This window comes from Mercenaria mercenaria, chromosome 3 (genome assembly GCF_021730395.1).
Source record: "Mercenaria mercenaria strain notata chromosome 3, MADL_Memer_1, whole genome shotgun sequence".
Classification (NCBI taxonomy): domain Eukaryota; kingdom Metazoa; phylum Mollusca; class Bivalvia; order Venerida; family Veneridae; genus Mercenaria; species Mercenaria mercenaria.
In genome coordinates this window covers 55,439,140-55,458,647 of record NC_069363.1, presented here as the reverse complement: position 1 = coordinate 55,458,647, position 19,508 = coordinate 55,439,140, and the positions used below count along the sequence as shown (strand labels likewise).

At 36.5% G+C, this 19,508-nt stretch overlaps 1 protein-coding gene across 3 annotated transcripts in view; it reads right to left on the bottom strand.

The window, feature by feature from the left end:
* Positions 1 to 19,416, bottom strand: part of LOC123525743 (HEAT repeat-containing protein 1-like) — a 68,725-nt gene extending 49,309 nt beyond the window's left edge. Inside the window, exons 1-8 of one of the 3 annotated variants that reach the window (XR_008370234.1) lie at positions 13,221 to 14,263; positions 12,168 to 12,317; positions 10,993 to 11,209; positions 8,004 to 8,148; positions 7,520 to 7,621; positions 6,909 to 7,163; positions 6,332 to 6,423; positions 5,479 to 5,739 (exon numbers count right to left, since the gene is read on the bottom strand). Coding sequence is in view for 2 of the 3 variants with exons in the window: in XM_053538616.1 (XP_053394591.1) it covers positions 5,479 to 5,739; positions 6,332 to 6,423; positions 6,909 to 7,163; positions 7,520 to 7,621; positions 8,004 to 8,148; positions 10,993 to 11,209; positions 12,168 to 12,317; positions 13,221 to 13,236 (1,238 nt within the window). In the remaining variant the exon portion in view is untranslated. Of the gene's footprint in view, positions 1 to 5,478; positions 5,740 to 6,331; positions 6,424 to 6,908; positions 7,164 to 7,519; positions 7,622 to 8,003; positions 8,149 to 10,992; positions 11,210 to 12,167; positions 12,318 to 13,220; positions 14,264 to 19,325 lie in introns of those variants that run through there. The other 2 variants (XM_053538617.1, XM_053538616.1) reach the window with 2 other exon arrangements.
* Positions 19,417 to 19,508: the final 92 nt, after the last annotated feature.

The window sequence follows — 19,508 nt, the reverse complement described above, 5'->3', positions numbered from 1 at the left end:
TTGAACTGAGTATGACGTCGTTTTTTTCTATTATTTGACATAGTGACCTAGTATTTGAGCTCATGTGACCCAGTTTTGAACTTGACCTAGATATCGAGATAAAAATTCTGACCAAGTTTCATGAAGATCCATTAAAAATATGGCCTCTAGAGGTCACAAGGTTTTTCTATTATCTGACCTAATGACCTAGTTTTTGAAGGCACTTGACCCAGTTTTGAACTTGACCTACATACCGTGAAGGTGAACATTCTCACCAATTTTCATGAAGATCTCATGAAAAGTACATAGAGAGGTCACAAGGTTTTTCTATTAATTGACCTAAGGACCTAGTTTTTAAAGGCACATGACCCAGTTTCGAACTTGACCTAGATATCATCAAGGTGAACATTCTGACCAATTTTCATGAAGATCTCATGAAAAAGTATGGCCTCTAGAGAGGTCACAAAGGTTTTCTATTTTTAGACCTATGACCTAGTTTTTGACCAACGTCATCCACTTTCGAACTTGACCAAGATATCATCAAGGTGAACATTTTGACATATTTTGCATGAAGTCCATTCAAAAATTAAGGCTCTAGAGAGGTCACAGGTTTTTCTATTTTTAGCACCTAATGACCTATTTTTGACCGCATGTGACCCACTTTTGAACTTGCCTAGATATCATCAAAGTGTAAATTCAGACCAACTTTCATGAAGATTCATGGAAAAATATGGCCTCTATAGAGGTCACAGGTTTTTCTATTTTTAGACCTAATGACTAGTTTTGGACTAAACGTGACCAGTTTCGAACTTGACCTTGATATCTTCAAGGTGAACATTTGACCAATTTTCATGAGATCCATTGATAAGTATGGCCTCTAGAGAGGTCACAAAGTTTTTCTATTTTTAGACCTACTGACCTAGTTTTGAATAACATGTGACATGTTTCGAACGTGACCTAGATATCATCAAAATGAACATTCTGACTAATTTAATGAATACATTTTAAAAATATGGCCTCATAGGGAAGGTCACAAGGTTTTTCTATTTTTAGACCTATGACCTAGTTTTTGATCGCACGTGAACCACTTTCGAACACCAGGCCTAGATATCATCAAGATGAATCATCTGACCAATTTTCATGAAGATCATTGAAAATATGGGCCTCTAGGGATGGTCACAAGGTTTTTTCTATTTTTAGGTATACCTACTGACCTAGTTTTTGACCGCATGTGACCCACTTTCGAACATGGCCTAGATTATCATCATGATAAACATTCTGACAAATTTTCATGAAATCATTGAAAATATGGCCTTAGGTAGGTCACAAGGTTTTTCTATTTTTTGACCTAATGACCTAGTTTTGGACCGCACGTGACCCAGTTTCGAACTTGACCTAGATATCATTAAGATGAACATTTTGACCAAGTTTCATGAAGATCCATTGAAAAATATGGCCTCTAGAGGTCACAAGGTTTTTCTATATTCTGACGAAATGACCTAGTTTTTGAAGGCACTTGACCCAGTTTCGAACTTACCTACATACCATGAAGGTGAACATTCTCACCAATTTTTCATGAAGATCTCATGAATAGTACATAGAGAGGTCACAAGGTTTTTCTATTTATTGACCTAAGGACCTAGTTTTTAAAGGCACATGACCCAGTTTCGAACTTGACCTAGATATCATCAAGGTGAACATTCTGACCAATTTTCATGAAGATCTCATGAAAAGTATGGCCTCTAGGGAGGACACAAGGTTTTTCTATTTTTAGACCTAATGACCTAGTTTTTGACCACACGTCATCCACTTTCGAACTTGACCAAGATATCATCAAGGTGAACATTCTGACTAATATTCATGAAGATCCATTCAAAAATAAGGCCTCAATAGAGGTCACAAGGTTTTTCTATTTTTAGACCTAATGACCTAGTTTTTGACTGCATGTGACCCACTTTTGAACTTGACCTAGATATCATCAAAGTGAACATTCAGACCAACTTTCATGAAGATCCATGGAAAAATATGGCCTCTAGAGAGGTCATAAGGTTTTTCTATTTTTAGACCTAATGACCTAGTTTTGGACTAAACGTGACCCAGTTTCGAACTTGACCTAGATATCATCAAGGTGAACATTCTGACCAATTTTCATGAAGATCCATTGAAAAGTATGGCCTCTAGAGAGGTCACAAAGTTTTTCTATTTTTAGACCTACTGACCTAGTTTTTGAAAGCATGTGACCATGTTTCGAACGTGACCTAGATATCATCAAAATGAACATTCTGACTAATTTTAATGAATATCCATTTAAAAATATGGCCTCTAGGGAGGTCACAAGGTTTTTCTATTTTTAGACCTACTGACCTAGTTTTTGATCGCACGTGACCCACTTTCGAACAAGGCCTAGATATCATCAAGATGAACATTCTGACCAATTTTCATGAAGATCCATTGAAAAATATGGCCTCTAGGGAGGTCACAAGGTTTTTCTATTTTTAGACCTACTGACCTAGTTTTTGACCGCATGTGACCCACTTTCGAACATGGCCTAGATATCATCAAGATAAACATTCTGACAAATTTTCATGAAGATCCATTGAAAAATATGGCCTCTAGGTAGGTCACAAGGTTTTTCTATTTTTAGACCTAATGACCTAGTTTTGGACCGCACGTGACCCAGTTTCGAACTTGACCTAGATATCATTAAGATGAACATTTTGACCAAGTTTCATGAAGATCCATTGAAAAATATGGCCTCTAGAGGTCACAAGGTTTTTCTATATTCTGACGAAATGACCTAGTTTTTGAAGGCACTTGACCCAGTTTCGAACTTAACCTACATACCATGAAGGTGAACATTCTCACCAATTTTCATGAAGATCTCATGAATAGTACATAGAGAGGTCACAAGGTTTTTCTATTTATTGACCTAAGGACCTAGTTTTTAAAGGCACATGACCCAGTTTCGAACTTGACCTAGATATCATCAAGGTGAACATTCTGACCAATTTTCATGAAGATCTCATGAAAAGTATGGCCTCTAGGGAGGACACAAGGTTTTTCTATTTTTAGACCTAATGACCTAGTTTTTGACCACACGTCATCCACTTTCGAACTTGACCAAGATATCATCAAGGTGAACATTCTGACTAATTTTCATGAAGATCCATTGAAAAATAAGGCCTCTAGAGAGGTCACAAGGTTTTTCTATTTTTAGACCTAATGACCTAGTTTTTGACTGCATGTGACCCACTTTTGAACTTGACCTAGATATCATCAAAGTGAACATTCAGACCAACTTTCATGAAGATCCATGGAAAAATATGGCCTCTAGAGAGGTCATAAGGTTTTTCTATTTTTAGACCTAATGACCTAGTTTTGGACTAAACGTGACCCAGTTTCGAACTTGACCTAGATATCATCAAGGTGAACATTCTGACCAATTTTCATGAAGATCCATTGAAAAGTATGGCCTCTAGAGAGGTCACAAAGTTTTTCTATTTTTAGACCTACTGACCTAGTTTTTGAAAGCATGTGACCATGTTTCGAACTTGACCTAGATATCATCAAAATGAAGATTCTGACTAATTTTAATGAATATCCATTTAAAAATATGGCCTCTAGGGAGGTCACAAGGTTTTTCTATTTTTAGACCTACTGACCTAGTTTTTGATTGCACGTGACCCACTTTCGAACATGGCCTAGATATCATCAAGATGAACATTCTGACCAATTTTCATGAAGATCCATTGAAAAATATGGCCTCTAGGTAGGTCACAAGGTTTTTCTATTTTTAGACCTACTGACCTAGTTTTTGACAGCACGTGACCCACTTTCGAACATGGCCTAGATATCATCAAGATAAACATTCTGACAAATTTTCATGAAGATCCATTGAAAAATATGGCCTCTAGGGAGGTCACAAGGTTTTTCTATTTTTAGACCTACTGACCTAGTTTTGGACAGCACGTGACCCACTTTCGAACATGGCCTAGATATCATCAAGATAAACATTCTGACAAATTTTCATGAAGATCCATTGAAAAATATGGCCTCTAGGGAGGTCACAAGGTTTTTCTATTTTTAGACCTACTGACCTAGTTTTGGACCGCATGTGACCCAGTTTCGAACTTGACCTAGATATCATCAAGATGAACATTTTGACCAATTTTCATGAAGATCCATTGAAAAATATGGCCTCTAGAGAGGTCACAAGGTTTTTCTATTTTTAGACCTAATGACCTAGTTTTGGACAGCACGTGACCCAGTTTCGAACTTGGCCTTGATATCATCAAGATGAACATTCAGACCAACTTTCATACAGATCCCATGAATAATATGGCCTCTAGAGAGGTCACAAGGTTTTTCTATTATTTGACCTACTGACCTAGTTTTTGACCGCACATGACCCAGTTTCGAACTTGACCTAGATATCATCAAGATGAACATTCTGACTAACTTTCATGAAGATCGATTGAAAAATATGGCCTCTAGAGAGGTCACAAGGTTTTTCTATTTTTAGACCTACTGACCTAGTTTTTGACCGCAGTTGACCCAGTTTCGAACTTGACCTAGATATCATCAAGATGAACATTCTGACCAACTTTCATAAAGATCCCATGAAAAATGTGACCTCTAGAGTGGTCACAAGAAAAAGTTTACGCACGGACGGACGACGGACGCTGCGCGATCACAAAAGCTCACACTGTCACTTCGTGACAGGTGAGCTAAAAAAAAAATCCAAGTTAAAAAGGGGCATAACTCTGTTAAAATTCAAATTATAGTTATGAGAACTGTGTCTCCTGGTGTAGACTTTGATAGTATGTAACTATTTTGAGTTTCAAGTCAAAACCTTTAATAGTAACAGAGATATTTGACTTTATCAAAAACTTTAACTAAAATTTCTAAGTTAAAAAGGGGCATAATTCTGTCAAAATTCAATTCAGTGTTATGGGGATTGTTTCTCCTGATGTAGACTTTGATAGTAAATAAGTATTTTATGTTTCAAGTCAATAGCTTTGATAGTAACAGAGATATTTGACTTTATCAAAAACTTTAACCAAAAATTCTAAGTTAAAAAGGGGCATAATTCTGTCAAAATTCAATTCAGTGTTATGGGGATTGTTTCTCCTGGTTTTAGGCTTTGATAGTAAATAACTATTTTAAGTTTCAAGTCAATAGCTTTGATAGTAACAGAGATACTTGACTTTATCAAAAACTTTAACCAAAAATTCTAAGTTAAAAAGGGGCATTATTCTGTCAAAATTCAAATCAGAGTTATGGGGATTGTTTCACCTGGTGTAGACTTTGATAGTAAATAACTATGTTAAGTTTAAAGTCAATAGCTTTGATAGTAACAGAGATATTTGACTTTATCAAAAACTTTAACCAACGGCGACGCCGACGCGGGGGCGAGTGCAATAGCTCTACATTTTCTTCAAAAAGTCGAGCTAAAAAGAGATCAAACAGTTCTTAGATTAACGAGACAAAACTTCTTACTAAGCAGCATTTTCAGCTGTTTCATCTGGAAGACTGACAGATGACAAGAGTCTGTGCAACATGGACATATATTCTTTCAAGCCCCCAGAGGACTCTGACTCGCTACTCTCTCCACTTGTTGCTATGCCAACAGCATGCTGGAAGGCTGCAGGAATTAACCTATCTAGGAAATACGTTAGAAACTGTGAGGCCTCAAACTGTGCATGAAGCTGGCCTATAACATCTACCACAGTGTAGTGCCGACACATGTATTTGAATGTCCTGAAAACATACAGAAAAAACTTCATTATTTGTCAACAGCACATGCCTCACTCTGCCGATCATGTAAATAAAATACTATAGGTTAGTTTCATTCTGACTGAAACACAACAAATTTAAAAGTATTTTTTGTTTTTGTCTTGTTTACAGTTACACTGACACAATCTTAGTTATATGGTAATAATTCCAGCTTTTCATGGTGATAAAGACCCCAGGTGCCCCTCAGACCAGTCGTTCAGGCATAGGCGGGAACCTGGGTAGAAGCACAAACCTTCCGTAAGCCAGCTGGATGGATTCCTCACATGAAAAATTCTATGCCCAAGAGAGGTTCCAAACCCAAATCAGCATGGTGCAACTGATTTGAAGTCAGTGATCTTAACCACTTGGCCACAGAGTCCCCTAAATGTAAAAGTAATTTCTTATGCTAAGAACTCCCCTTATCATATATTTTGAAACTGTCAGTTAAATTACAGTAGCCTTCAAACAATAATAACATACAACAAAACAACAACAAAAAAACAGACATTAAAATTTATGCAAAATGAAGTAGGTAACAATCTATGCAGAATAAAGTACAATGTATATGAATTCCTACTTTTTAGTGATACGGTGTTTGCTGACATCTTGAGTTTGAAACATGAGTATCATACATGAAACAGCCTCTCCTAACAAGTCTGGTACCATACTCTGAAAAAAAAGCAAGTGCTTTCCATTAGTCCACAAGACATTAAACTTAATGCAAACAAGAGGAATCCTAAACTAGGTGAAAATCAAGAAATTTCAAAGAAGAAATTAACAAGAAATTTGACCAGGTATTCAGTCAAAAACACAAGTTTTTGTTTTTAGCTAATCTATCCATTAGAAAGGATGCATTTCTACAAGTATACTAGTAACATTATGTTTTTGGGCAAGTAAATATTCAGAACTAAAATCGTCTTCCAAATACACAGAATACCGACAATCAACAATACCTGGATGTTGTGTTCGAAATTGCTGAAAAAAAAACTTGAATCATGTTACTGCCCAAATTTGAAAACTTTAGCTTTTTTATCTTACATTGGTGGGCTACGTCTGTTTTTCATCAAGGTGAATTGAAAATATATCTGGTATTTTTGTACTGATTAATCAACATGGAAATTTAACACTTATGCCCAATACTACTGATAACAAACCTTAGCTAAAATCTGCTGCAAAGATTTGACAAGATCTGGAGTTAGTTTTGTCTTGTGGAGAAGTTGTGCAAATATCATATATGAGGCAGCCTTGTATTCCAGCACTGCAGACTTCATTCCAGTAGTTAGGTGGGGCAGTAAGGTTGACAAGATGACCTCTGACACAGAGGTCGTCTCAAGGACACCAATCACTGTTGTAGCATAGAAGGAAAATAATACTCTACACTTCGGGACTTCTCCTTTCTCAGTTAATACCTAGGTAATAAAAGTATTTAGTGTGTAATTGATAACATACAAAATATACAAAACAAACACATACGCTGGCAACACCACCAACTGCAAAACTGCCACAACACCTAAACTGACTACTTTTTAAAAGCTTTTCTTAACATGATTTTAAACATATTCTGGGGAATTTGTTGCATTCCTAGATATGAAGAGACTTTAAAACTCCTAGCTTAACAGGTAAGTTTTAATCACAAATCAGCAATGTTTTCAAAATTGTAAGACATACATGTTACAGACATAGGAAACTGTCAATAAATGTGACATTTTTTTTATTTCTGGGAATGTTTCATTATTATACATTTTCAACTAAAAGTTGAACCAACCTCGACAGCTGTTGGAACCATCTCACAAACAAAAGACAGGAAAGCTGGATCAGTGGCACAGTGATTTACTAAAGTCATCCTTGAAAGATGAACACCGGATTTCTAAAAATATAGATAAACACTGTAACAGTATGGTTTTCATCAAAATTCAACAGCTCGGTCAAAAAGTTACAGTAATAAAATTTTAAACATAATATATCTGGTCTAGTATGAAAGCTTATGTTCCTTTATTTTAACCAGAAAGTCAGTGCAGATACTCTTGGTTTCCATTATGTTTTGTTTCTCATAAAATGTAATAAACTTTGATAAGCAATGAAATTAGAAAAATTATGAAACATTAGTTCAACTTCTAAATCCAGTTAACAAACTCTTGTTATACTGTTGAAATAAGGCAACAACAGTTTCTTTAAAAGACAAAACGTCTGTCTGTCTGAGATACTGATTTAAGAATAAAGAAGCTACTGTGTGGTAATGTTTTTCATACCTGTAAAGGTTCCAAGAAATCCCATTTTGAGGAAATCCTTGAGTCAAATTTGATCAGCTGAAGAACTCTTGCAAATATCTTACTCTCATGGTATGGTAGGAAACACAGCAACAGTTCATCAGTGTTGTAGAAATGAATATGAAACCTAGAAGTGTGAAATACAAATAATATTAAGATACAAAGTCATTTTTAAATGTTAGCTACATTTATATTATAAAATATATGCCTCGGTCGATATTAATACATATCGAGATGAACATTTTCATATCACCCTCTCAGGAATGCAATATTTATTTTATTATACCAAAAACATATAAAGATCAAAATATTTACTAGAAAATTGTAATAATGAGTTAAATGATTTATTGAAATAATCATTAAAAGTAGATAATTAACACCCAATAAAATAAAGACAGTAGGAGTCTTTATCATGTACATGTATATGAAAATTCTTAGTAGAGGGTTGCAAAACGAATATTTGTACGAAATTACATCGAATTATTTACAAAATTATAGCGGTTTCTGACAAGATTTTTAAATCTTCCACTACATACATATAGAATGAAGTTATCATGCCCCCTACTGGCTATCTTTTTGACAAATAAGGAAAATCTGAAAATTCTTGGGTGACCACTTTGAAATCTGGCAAGAATATTTTTAACCTTTTACCTTTCTGTCTGTTGCCAGGGAAACCAGACTTTTGCATGGAATGAGTTTCTTTAAACCACGAACACTTCTGACTGAAATCTGCCAAGTGGTTTTGGAGACATCTTCTGATGAAGTGTGGACAACAGATAGATGGAAATCAGACAGTGATTGTCTCAATAGCTCACTCAGAGGGCTTTGTGCTCATTTGAGCTAAACAAGAGGACCATGATGGTCCTGAATCGCTCACCTTTCCCACATGATCCAGTTTTGAGTATGACGTCGTTTTTTCTATTATTTGACATAGTGACTAGTTTTGAACTCATGTGACCAGTTTTGAACTTGACCTAGATATATCAAGATTAAAATTCTGACCAATTTTCATGAAGATCATTGAAATTATGGTTCTCTAGAGAGGTCACAAGGTTTTTCTATTATTTGACCTATGTGACTAGTTTTTTAAGGCCGTGACCCAGTTTCAAATGTGACCTTAGATATCTCAAGGTGTTATTCTGACATTTTCATGAGATCCATTCAAGGGTATCTGGCCTCTAGGAGGTCACAAGGTTTTTCTATTCAAGATCCTACTGACCTAGTTTTTGAGTCGCAGTTGACCAGTTCAAACTTGACTAGATATCATCAAGATGAACATTCAGACCAACTTTCATACAGATCCATGAAAAATATGGCCTCTAGAGAGGTCACAACGTTTTGTCTTATTTGACTACTGACCTACTTTTTGATGGCACGTGACCCACTTTCGAACTTGACCTAGATATCATCAAGGTGAACATTCTTACCAATTTTTATGGAGTTCCATTCACAAGTATGGCCTCTAGAGAGGTCACAAGGTTTTTTATTTTTAGACCCACTGACCTAGTTTTTGCGCACATGACCTGTGTCGAACTTGACCTAGATTTCATCAAGATGAAATTCAGACCAACTTTCATGAAGATCCATTGAAAAATATGGCCTTTAGAGAGGTCACAAGGTTTTTCTATTTTTTTGACCTACTGACCTAGTTTTTGATCACACGTGACCAGTTTCGACTTGATTAGACATCATCAAGAGAACATTCACACCAACTTTCATACAGATCCCATGGAAAATATGGCCACTAGAGAGGTCACAAGGTTTTTCTATTATTTGACCTACTGACCTAATTTTTGATGGCACATGACCCACTTTCGAACTTGACTTAGATATCATCAAGGTGAACATTCTGACAAATTTTCATGAAGATTTCATAAAATATATGGCCTCAAAAGAGGTCACAAGGTTTTTCTATTTTTAGACCCACTGACCCAGTTTTTGACCGCACGTGACCAGTTTCGAACTTGACCTAGATATCATCAAGATGAACATTCAGACCAACTTTCATACAGATCCATGAAAAATATGGCCTTTAGAGAGGTCACAAGGTTTTTCTATTATTTGACCTACTGACCTAGTTTTTGATGGCACGTGACCCAGTTTCGAACTTGACCTAGATATCATCAAGATGAACATTTCAGACCAATTTCATACAGATCCATGAAAAATATAGCCTTTAGAGAGGTCACAAGGTTTTTTATTATTTGACCTACTGACCTAGTTTTTGATGGCACGTGACCCAGTTTCGAACTTGACCTAGATATCATCAAGGTGAACGTTCTGACCAACTTTCATGAAGATCTTGTGAAATATATGGCCTCTAGAGAGGTCACAAGGTTTTTCTATTTTTAGACCTACTGACCTAGTTTTTGACTGCATGTGACCCAGTTTTGAACTTGACCTAGATATCATCAAGATGAACATTCTGACCAATTTTCATGAAGATCCATTGAAAATTATGGCCTCTAGAGAGGTCACAAGGTTTTTCTATTTTTAGACCTACTGACCTAGTTTTTGAGGCACGTGATCCAGTTTCGAACTTGACCTAGATATCATCAAGGTGAACATTCTGACCAACTTTCATAAAGATCCCATGAAAAATGTGACCTCTAGAGTGGTCACAAGCAAAAGTTTACGGACGCACGGACGTACGGACGGACGACGGACGACGGACACCGCGCGATCACAAAAGCTCACCTTGTCACTTTGTGACAGGTGAGCTAAAAAAACCCCCAAATCTTTCCAAACATACTATAACGCTAATATATACTCAGTATAGTCCAGGTTACATATAAAGTGTTTTACACCTAGCAAGTTATAGAACCTTGGGAAATATCTGGCATTGGAGCAATCTGCTGCATCATGCACTGGTCTCCAGAACGTAAGATCAATAATATTCTTCTGGAGGAGTTGTCCCTAGTGGCAAAGTGGCAACCAGGATGGGACTATAACTAAACCTAGATACATTTACCTATGTACAAGCCATTCTAGAGCTTTATGTGCAGGTTTAAGCAGACAATATGGTGACACATGTATCAGAAATCTTTGTATGGTTTTGTCCAGTTTTGCATTTACATCTTTTGTCTGGACTGATCTCTCAAACATCAATGAGGAATCTCCAAACAAACTTGTCTCAAAGTCACTGAAATCTTCATCTATAGTCTCCAGCTCCTCCAAACCATTCAAACCTGTCAAATAAAAAATATTAAGGAGATTCTCTATTGAATTCAGATTACATTGATTTCACTGGTATTTAATTTGCTTATACATTTTGTAATGCTCAATGAAATATTTTTCAAGTGTTCACACTGCATTACCCAAAAACATTTCCATAGCCTGAAATATAAAAATAAATTTATTATTTGTCTCCTTTGCCGCACTGAAATTTACATAACACTTAAATTTTCTAATGGTACCTTACAAGTTTAAAACATGAGAAATCACTTCTACTGTAAAATCATTTTATTTCATGGGCATGAAATTTCGTGGTTTTGGTCCAAACCTCAATTTCGTGGGGATATGAATTCTTGGATTTCAACTTTTGAACATAAAATAAATGGGAATTGTACTTGTTCGTTGGGATTAAATTTCGTGGATTGACTAGACAACGAAATCCACGAAAATTAGTCCCCCACGAATATTAATGATTCCACAGTATTCATAGAGAGCTAATTTTCATAAATAATCATTTCTGCTAATTTTCATGAATTTACTGCTTGCATTGCTCAGGAAATTCTATCCCAACAAATGAATGAAATTGGCACTTATTTTACTTGAAGTCCATAATTTTGTGATCCTCAAAAATAAGAGGGTTTTTTTTTGTTTTTTTTTTGCTTAAAGCACACATGTTTATACCCATGTAAAATAGAACATCACAGTACACAAGGTGTATGCAGTGTACTTACATGTAGTACTAATGCACTTCCATAATATAAATGAATATCAGAAATCTTAAAGTCTGCAGTTAATAAAGACTGAGGCAAGCATTTGTTGTGGAGATAGTAGCTGCATAAGTATTTATGATACTTCATTATGCTGATATACAGTCCGTAAATGAAATCAATTAACTTTCCTAAATGCCAAATAAAACAATCATCTCACAAGTATCAACCGATAAACCATTCATTACATATATTACAAACATACCAAGAGCGTGGAATGTTTCCCTGTCAATAGAGGCTGCTTCTTTTGGGTCAAAAAGTAAAGAAGCTTTCTTTTTGTCTTCACCAAGTATAGTCTGGGTGTGGGGAACGGCAAGACGCTGTAGCTGCTTTGCTAGAGAAGTCATCTTGACGTCTGAAAGAAAAGAAAAAGCCTATTACCAGGTAAATTAGGGATACAAAATTAGTGACATACCTGAACAAGAGTGGTCTCAATGCAGCAGCTTGATTGTTTCAAACTATTATCACAGCCTTCTACTACGTAATAATATTATAAGCTTACATACAGGAATGTTTGTAAGTACAAAATGAGCAGTACTATATTTTATCTTAAGTTTTGGGACACAATAAATACATGTATAGGGACACTCTCTATATTTGAAAAATCTGGGGAAACTGTATTTTGGGACATTACTAGTATATCTAAGATATAATTTTGATATTGACATCCATTTTGATAAATCTTATTTGCTTTCATCAGTTTGATGTGCTTACGCATGAAGCTTGTTTGACAGGGAATACCAATTTGAGACCACCTTGAGAAAACCAACATAATGGCTTTGCAACCAGCATCCACGCAGTCTGGTCAGGATCCATGCTGTTCGCTTTCAAAGCCTATTGCAATTATGGAAATTGTTAGCGAACAGCATGGATCCTGACCAGACTGCGCAGATGTGCAGGCTGGTCTGGATCCATGCTGGTCGCAAACCCACTATGTTGGTTTTCTCATGGCAGGATCCATGCTGTTCGCTTTCAAAGCCTATTGCAATTATAGTAACTTTTAGCGAACAGCATGGATCCTGACTAGACTGAACGGTCTAGATCCATGCTGGTCGCAAACCCATTATGTTGGTTTTCTCATGGCACAGCTCATTTATTGAATTTGCTTGTGATATAAGTTTGCTTTTTATTTTGCCTAGTTACATTGTTGCTGTACTTCTTTGCCAGACTCCGGTGCTTTTTATGCACCACAGAACATCTGTATCAAGCAATATTACTTGATAAATCGAATGCTGGGCACAATATTTACAATACAAACCAGTCTTGCTATCCATTTATAGTTCCCAGTGAAATTGTATTACTGAACAGATAAAGTATTTGTCCGTCTTTTTGTCTATTTGTTTCAATACAAATTGCTTGTCCAAGGAATACGAGAATCGCTCTGGTTGCACAGTCAAATTTACCAACAGAGCCGGGACACAGACAATATCATCAGTGGTTATGATAAAAATACTCGCTATTTCCATCATCTGCTGCGATGGCCGAGAGGTCTAAAGCGCTGGTACATATTACTGTAGGTTTTTGTCAGGGCCGCGGGTCCACTCCCCGCTATAGACAATCTTTTTTTTTTTAATGCATACATGTGATCCGTTCCGGATTGTCCGGGATTGTACCGGAAATGACCAGTGACCCCTAAGTGTGACCTTGACCTTGAAGCGAGTCATCCAAAACTTGTGCTCTGCACGTCACTTCCGTATGGTGAACATTTGTGCTAAGTTTCTTTGAAATCCTTCAAGCAGTTCAAGAGTTACAGAGCAGACATGAAACAAACTGATATGACCTTTGACCCCTAATGTGACACTGACCTTGAAGAGAGACATCCAAAACATGCACTCTGCATGTCGTCTCGGTTTGGTGAACATTTGTGTCAAGTTTCTTTGAACTCCTTCAAGGGGTTCAAGAGTTACAGAGCGGACTTGAAACTGCTAACGGACAGAAGGACGGATAGACAGACGACACCGGGGGTATAACATAATATGTCCCTTTACATTTAAAAAAAAAAAAAAAAAAAAAGGATCGCCCATAGCGGGGAGCGAACCCACGCCCTGACAAAAAACAGAGTATTCTAAGGGGCCTTTGCCCTCTCGGCCACTGCGATATTAAGCTGACTTTCATTACGAGTATTTTTAATATAACCAGGACTTTTTCACCCTATCTCACGGGGCCGATATTCGGCCCCATTCCCAATGCCAAATATGCTCTATTTTTCCCAATCTGGAGCAAAAAATTCCCAATCCAATGAAAAATTTCCCAACTGAAATCAGTTATTTTCTGTTTTTCAAAGATAATTTTTGCACAGTTAGTTTTGTTTGCCAAGGAAATCAAACAAAATGTTGGAAAAACCAACTTGTTTCTATTTTTAGTAACATGACAGTCTGCAACCTCGGCAAAAAAATAATTACATGATTTTGCTGAAGAAATGTATGATTTGTATGCAAAAACCTCTCAAAATGCATAAAAACACAAATGTTAATTGAAAAATGTACCCAAAACATGTTGACAGGTAGTTCTTACACCATTAAAATCAATTGCCACATATTTTCGCGACCCAGTTTTTGCACTCGAAAATACACCCACTTTGCCATTCTACTTTTTGGATAATTTCAGTTATAACTTCAGGGCTTAAGCTAGGCTAAGATTTTAGGGAGAAGTCACTTCTCCCTCAGCTAAGATTAGGGAGAAGTGGAGAGATTTTAGGGAGAAGTGGCGAGATTTTAGGGAAAATGGGAAAGATTTTAGCACCATGACATGCAAGTTGAACAAGAGTGCAAGAATGTCACAATATACGCCCGTCACAGCAAATTTCTTTACTCTAGCACCTGTATTTGCAAATGGAATTTTAATTTTGTAGTTGTTTAGTAATAACTAAGTGTTTTGTTTTTCTAAGTCCACAAAAAAACTCCTTACCAGGTAGAGATACCTTAAAATACACCTAAAATTGGAAAGTAACATCTATGTTGTACCACAGAAAAGTGGTCTTGGTTTTTCCCTACGGTCAATTATAAAAAAGTTACAATATAAGTTATTTATAGTAACAACTAAGGGAAGTTAATCTTAAAAAAAAAAAAAAAAAAAAAAAAAAAAAAAAATCAAAAAAAAAATTGTAAGTCCACACAAAAATCTTTACCAGGTAGAGACTGGTCAAATACACCTCAAAATTGGATGTAGCATGCATGTTGTACTACAGAAAAGTGGTCTCGATTTTTCCCTACGACTAGTAATGAAAAAGTTACAATATAAGCTATTTATAGTAACAACAAAGGGAAGTAATTCTAAAGAAGGGAACTGCGCATGACACTTCGTCTCATGATGGTGTATAGTTGTGTCAAGTTACATCAAAATCCCTCTATGCATGAAGAAGAAATGCTTCGGACAAAGTCATTCTTGTATCTGACCTTTGGCCTCTAAGTGTGACCTTGACCTTAGACCTAGGGACCTGGTTCTTGCGCATGACACTACGTCTTGTGGTGGTGAACATTTGTGCCAAGTTATATCAAAATCCCTCTATGCATGAAGAAGAAATGCTCCGGACAAGGTTTTCATTCTTGTATCCTTTGACCTCTAAGTGTGACCTTGACCTTAGACCTAGAGACCTGGTTCTTGCGCATGACACTCCGCCTCATGGTGGTGAACATTTGTGCCAAGTTATATCAAATCCCTCTATGCATGAAGAAGAAATGCTCCGGACAAAGTTTTCATTCTTGTATCCTTTGACCTCTAAGTGTGACCTTGACCTTAGACCTAGAGACCTGGTTCTTGCGCATGACACTCCGCCTCATGGTGGTGAACATTTGTGCCAAGTTATATCAAAATCCCTCTATGCATGAAGAAGAAATGCTCCGGACAAAGTTTTCATTCTTGTATCCTTTGACCTCTAAGTGTGACCTTGACCTTAGACCTAGGGACCTGGTTCTTGCGCATGACACTCCTTCTCATGATGATGAACAATTGTGCCAACTTTAATCAAAATCCCTCTATGCATCAGGGATCAGCCTAGGTCAAAATTTTAGGGAGAAGTGACTTCTCCCTCCACAGAATTTAGGGAGAAGTTGAGAAATTTAAGGAGAAGAATCGGCATAGCATTCAGTTTCCTGCCCATATATATCCACTTTCTGTGGGTCTAGCTGTAACTTATAAACAGTAAATATTTAAGGAAATTGATTCTTGCATTATCATTTTCATGAATTTCTAAATAAAGTATAAACTTAGCTATGAAAAAGTCGCCTTTAAATTTTTATCCGAAATTTACATGTCCGAAATTAGTAAATTTAACAGGTGCACGATCAAAACGGCGTGAAAATTTTCATTAATGTTTCGATTCTCGTACTTTTATAATGCCCGATTTTTGCACCAATTTGTTCAGATTTATACATTTAATTTATTCATTTATTATTTTTTTCGAAAATAATACCAAACTCGTAGTTAATGGCGATCTTTTTACAATATTTTGTACGGCAGTTCTGACGTCCGCGAAATCATTTTTTATCCACAGTACCCGTGCCGTTCATTTACAGAAATTGACCGTAATTATGGTAATTGAAATAATTTTTGAAGTAATCTTTAATAAAATGAAAGAATAATATACAATTGTTGCATAAAATCATGCTCTCGTTAAGTTTATCGGCTTTTTACACGCCGATTGAAAATTTTCAAAATGGCGGCGGCTTACAATATTATTGATTGACACTGTTAGATATTAACGCTACGATTGGCTGAAGTTTGACAGGCGAGTAGGCGGGGTTGACTATGGATTTATCGATAATTTAATCTAGAATATGCATCAAGTTTTGCAACTTAAGTAAACAGATAATAACTCGCTGAAAAACTCGGCGATTTGGATTTCGCCCGGAGGCGATAATTAAGCGAAGTGGCCGACTTTAAAGCGACGATATCGCTCAAATCGCCTTGTAGGCTGATCCCTGCAGCATGAAGAAGATATGCTCCGGACAAAGTCATTCTTGAATTTGACCTTTGACCTCCAAGTGTGACCTTGACCTTAGACCTAGGGACCTGGTTCTTGCGCATGACACTCCGTCTCATGATGGTGAACAACTGTGCCAAGTTTCATCAAAATCCCTTCATGCATGTAGAAGATATGCTCCGGACAAGGTCTGTGGACGCCGCCCGCCCGCCCGCCCGCCAACCCGCCCGCCCGCCCGCCCGCCAGGGGCGTTCCCATAATACGTCCCGTTTTTCAAACGGGCGTATAAAAAGGAACTAATTATGCTTAATATAAGTTACTATTTTTATTATTTCCTGTCTTTGTTTATTAATTTAAAGTAAATAACAAATTCACTGAAAATGTCAGTGATTTTGTTTTCTTATCATTTTAAACCTTGTGAATCTAATGTGCTTAAACTGCAAATTCAAGTTTTTTTTCACCCTTGCAATGATTGCCCAAACCAAGAAAACCCTTTAAATATGAAAAGAATTTTAAAAAAAAAAGTTAATTCCATATCAGCAAAAAATAAATCAAGCCCCCAAAGTCAGTGACAGTGTACAGTATGAATTAAATACATGTCAATAGCAGTGACAACACTATGACATCACACAGAATACACGTCTTCTTTGATCTGCTGGTGTCTCTTTTATATGCTGGTGTCGGCACACATTAAAAGAAACAGTTGTCAAACTAGTTTAACCCAATTTCTGATGGCAGGTGTCAAAAATTTGCGTAAATTTCAGTTACGTTATTTTATTCACAGAAAGTGTCAGTGATAATATTATGTTTCGAAAGTTTGGGTTTTGAAAAATGGCCTTGAAAAATACGAGTAAAATTAAGTGGATTTGAGAAAATTACTCGAGCTGGTCACGGTAAGATACTTTCTAAAGGTCAAAACAGAATGTGTAAGCTTATGTAATATAAATCTCTACTGCTTTGTTTATCAACAGTCAGTTTACAAAACAAGTGTCACCTTTGCACTTCTCCATAATCTGAAGTAGGCGGAGCTTAAATTATGCTTTCGTGTATTCCAGTCAAGTGTCAACAGGCCGATAGCGGATAACTGGAGGTGTGTCAATAAAAAAATCGGGCGACTTGAATTGACTTGATGTTAGATTAGAGCGAAGTGGGGAGCTACAAAGCGACTATTTCGCTCAAGTCGCTCCCTAGCTCGAGCCCTGATAACTTTGGTGAAAACAAACTGTAAACAAAGACTTTAACATGACAAATGAAGAGTTACTGTATTTTTAGGCAATATTGGAAAACAATCCTGAAAAAAAAATTCTCAATTTCACAAGGGGATACTGTCTACCAGTAAAATTTTAAACTGAAGATTTAAACTAATATTATTAATTAAAAACCAATCTGACTAAAGTACATATCCTATTACGCTACGCATAGGATCTGAGAACGGCCTATTCATTGCCTCGTTCTGACGACCCTTTCGCTAGCCAATCAGAGCCTAACTTACAACATCTTGCAAATCTTCCTGTAGCCTTGACTTTTGATATTTATAATTCTTATGTCATAATGTATCAGATAGCCGGTTAGCTCAGTTGGTAGGCCACTTGCTTTATAAGCGAGGGGTCCCGGGTTCGAGCCCTGAAATGACTGCACATTTTTCTTACTCTTTGACATTCAAACAAGTCGTCTGATTGGATAAGATAAAAATAGCAATACTGGAAATCCAAAATATACAGAAGACGAATGTGAATGGGTCGTTCTCAGATCTTCGTTTAGAAGATCAAGTACTTTAGTCAGATTGAATTAAAAACTCACTTAATTTTGTCAGTATATTTTCCCAAATTTGACAATTAACCGCGTTAAAAATTCCCAATATAACCAGGGGTACTTTTCCCAAAACCCCCTGATAACCACTGATGATATCGTCTGTGTCCCGGCACTGTTGGTTAATTTCAGTGTGCAACATCAAGCTCGGATCTATTTTTGTATTCCTTGCAATGGAAAAGCAATTTGTGCTGAAACACTCGGAGTTAAAGTTGTTTTTCTGAGCATTAATAGAATATGGGTGTTTTTTAAACAGTTGAAACTGTAACAGAAGTTGTTGTATGATTGAGACATGTGTTCAGTTTGTTTTAAAAGGCGAAAATATACTGGCTGAAGGTTGGCAGGGGCGGTTTGGGAGGGGGAGGGGTACCCCCCAAGTGTTTGTGGCATTCGTCAGACTGTGTTCATGTAAATTAAAATGGAACCTGGCCCGCTGCATTAAATCATGAAACTTATTAAATTGTACATTATTAAGAAACACTCATAGTCATGCATTCCAAAATGTACTGTCCGAAAGATACTACAGAACAGAAGCAAATAGACATTATGGCGTTTTCCATTTATCATGTTATATTCATTCTAATTCATGGCATTGGATAAGTAATTTTCTACACATTTCTTTATTTGCCTTACTAAAATTTGCTGATTCAAGTAGAAAATAATAACAGAATCACAACACACGTGTTTCCCACTTGTTTACCTAAATGAAGCCGCAATCTCGTTGAAAAAAATCCGCACGTAACTGTAACTCTTTGGCAAATGTTATACGATTTATACCTTAAATTTATTTAAGCATTAGATATTACAATGTTTTTT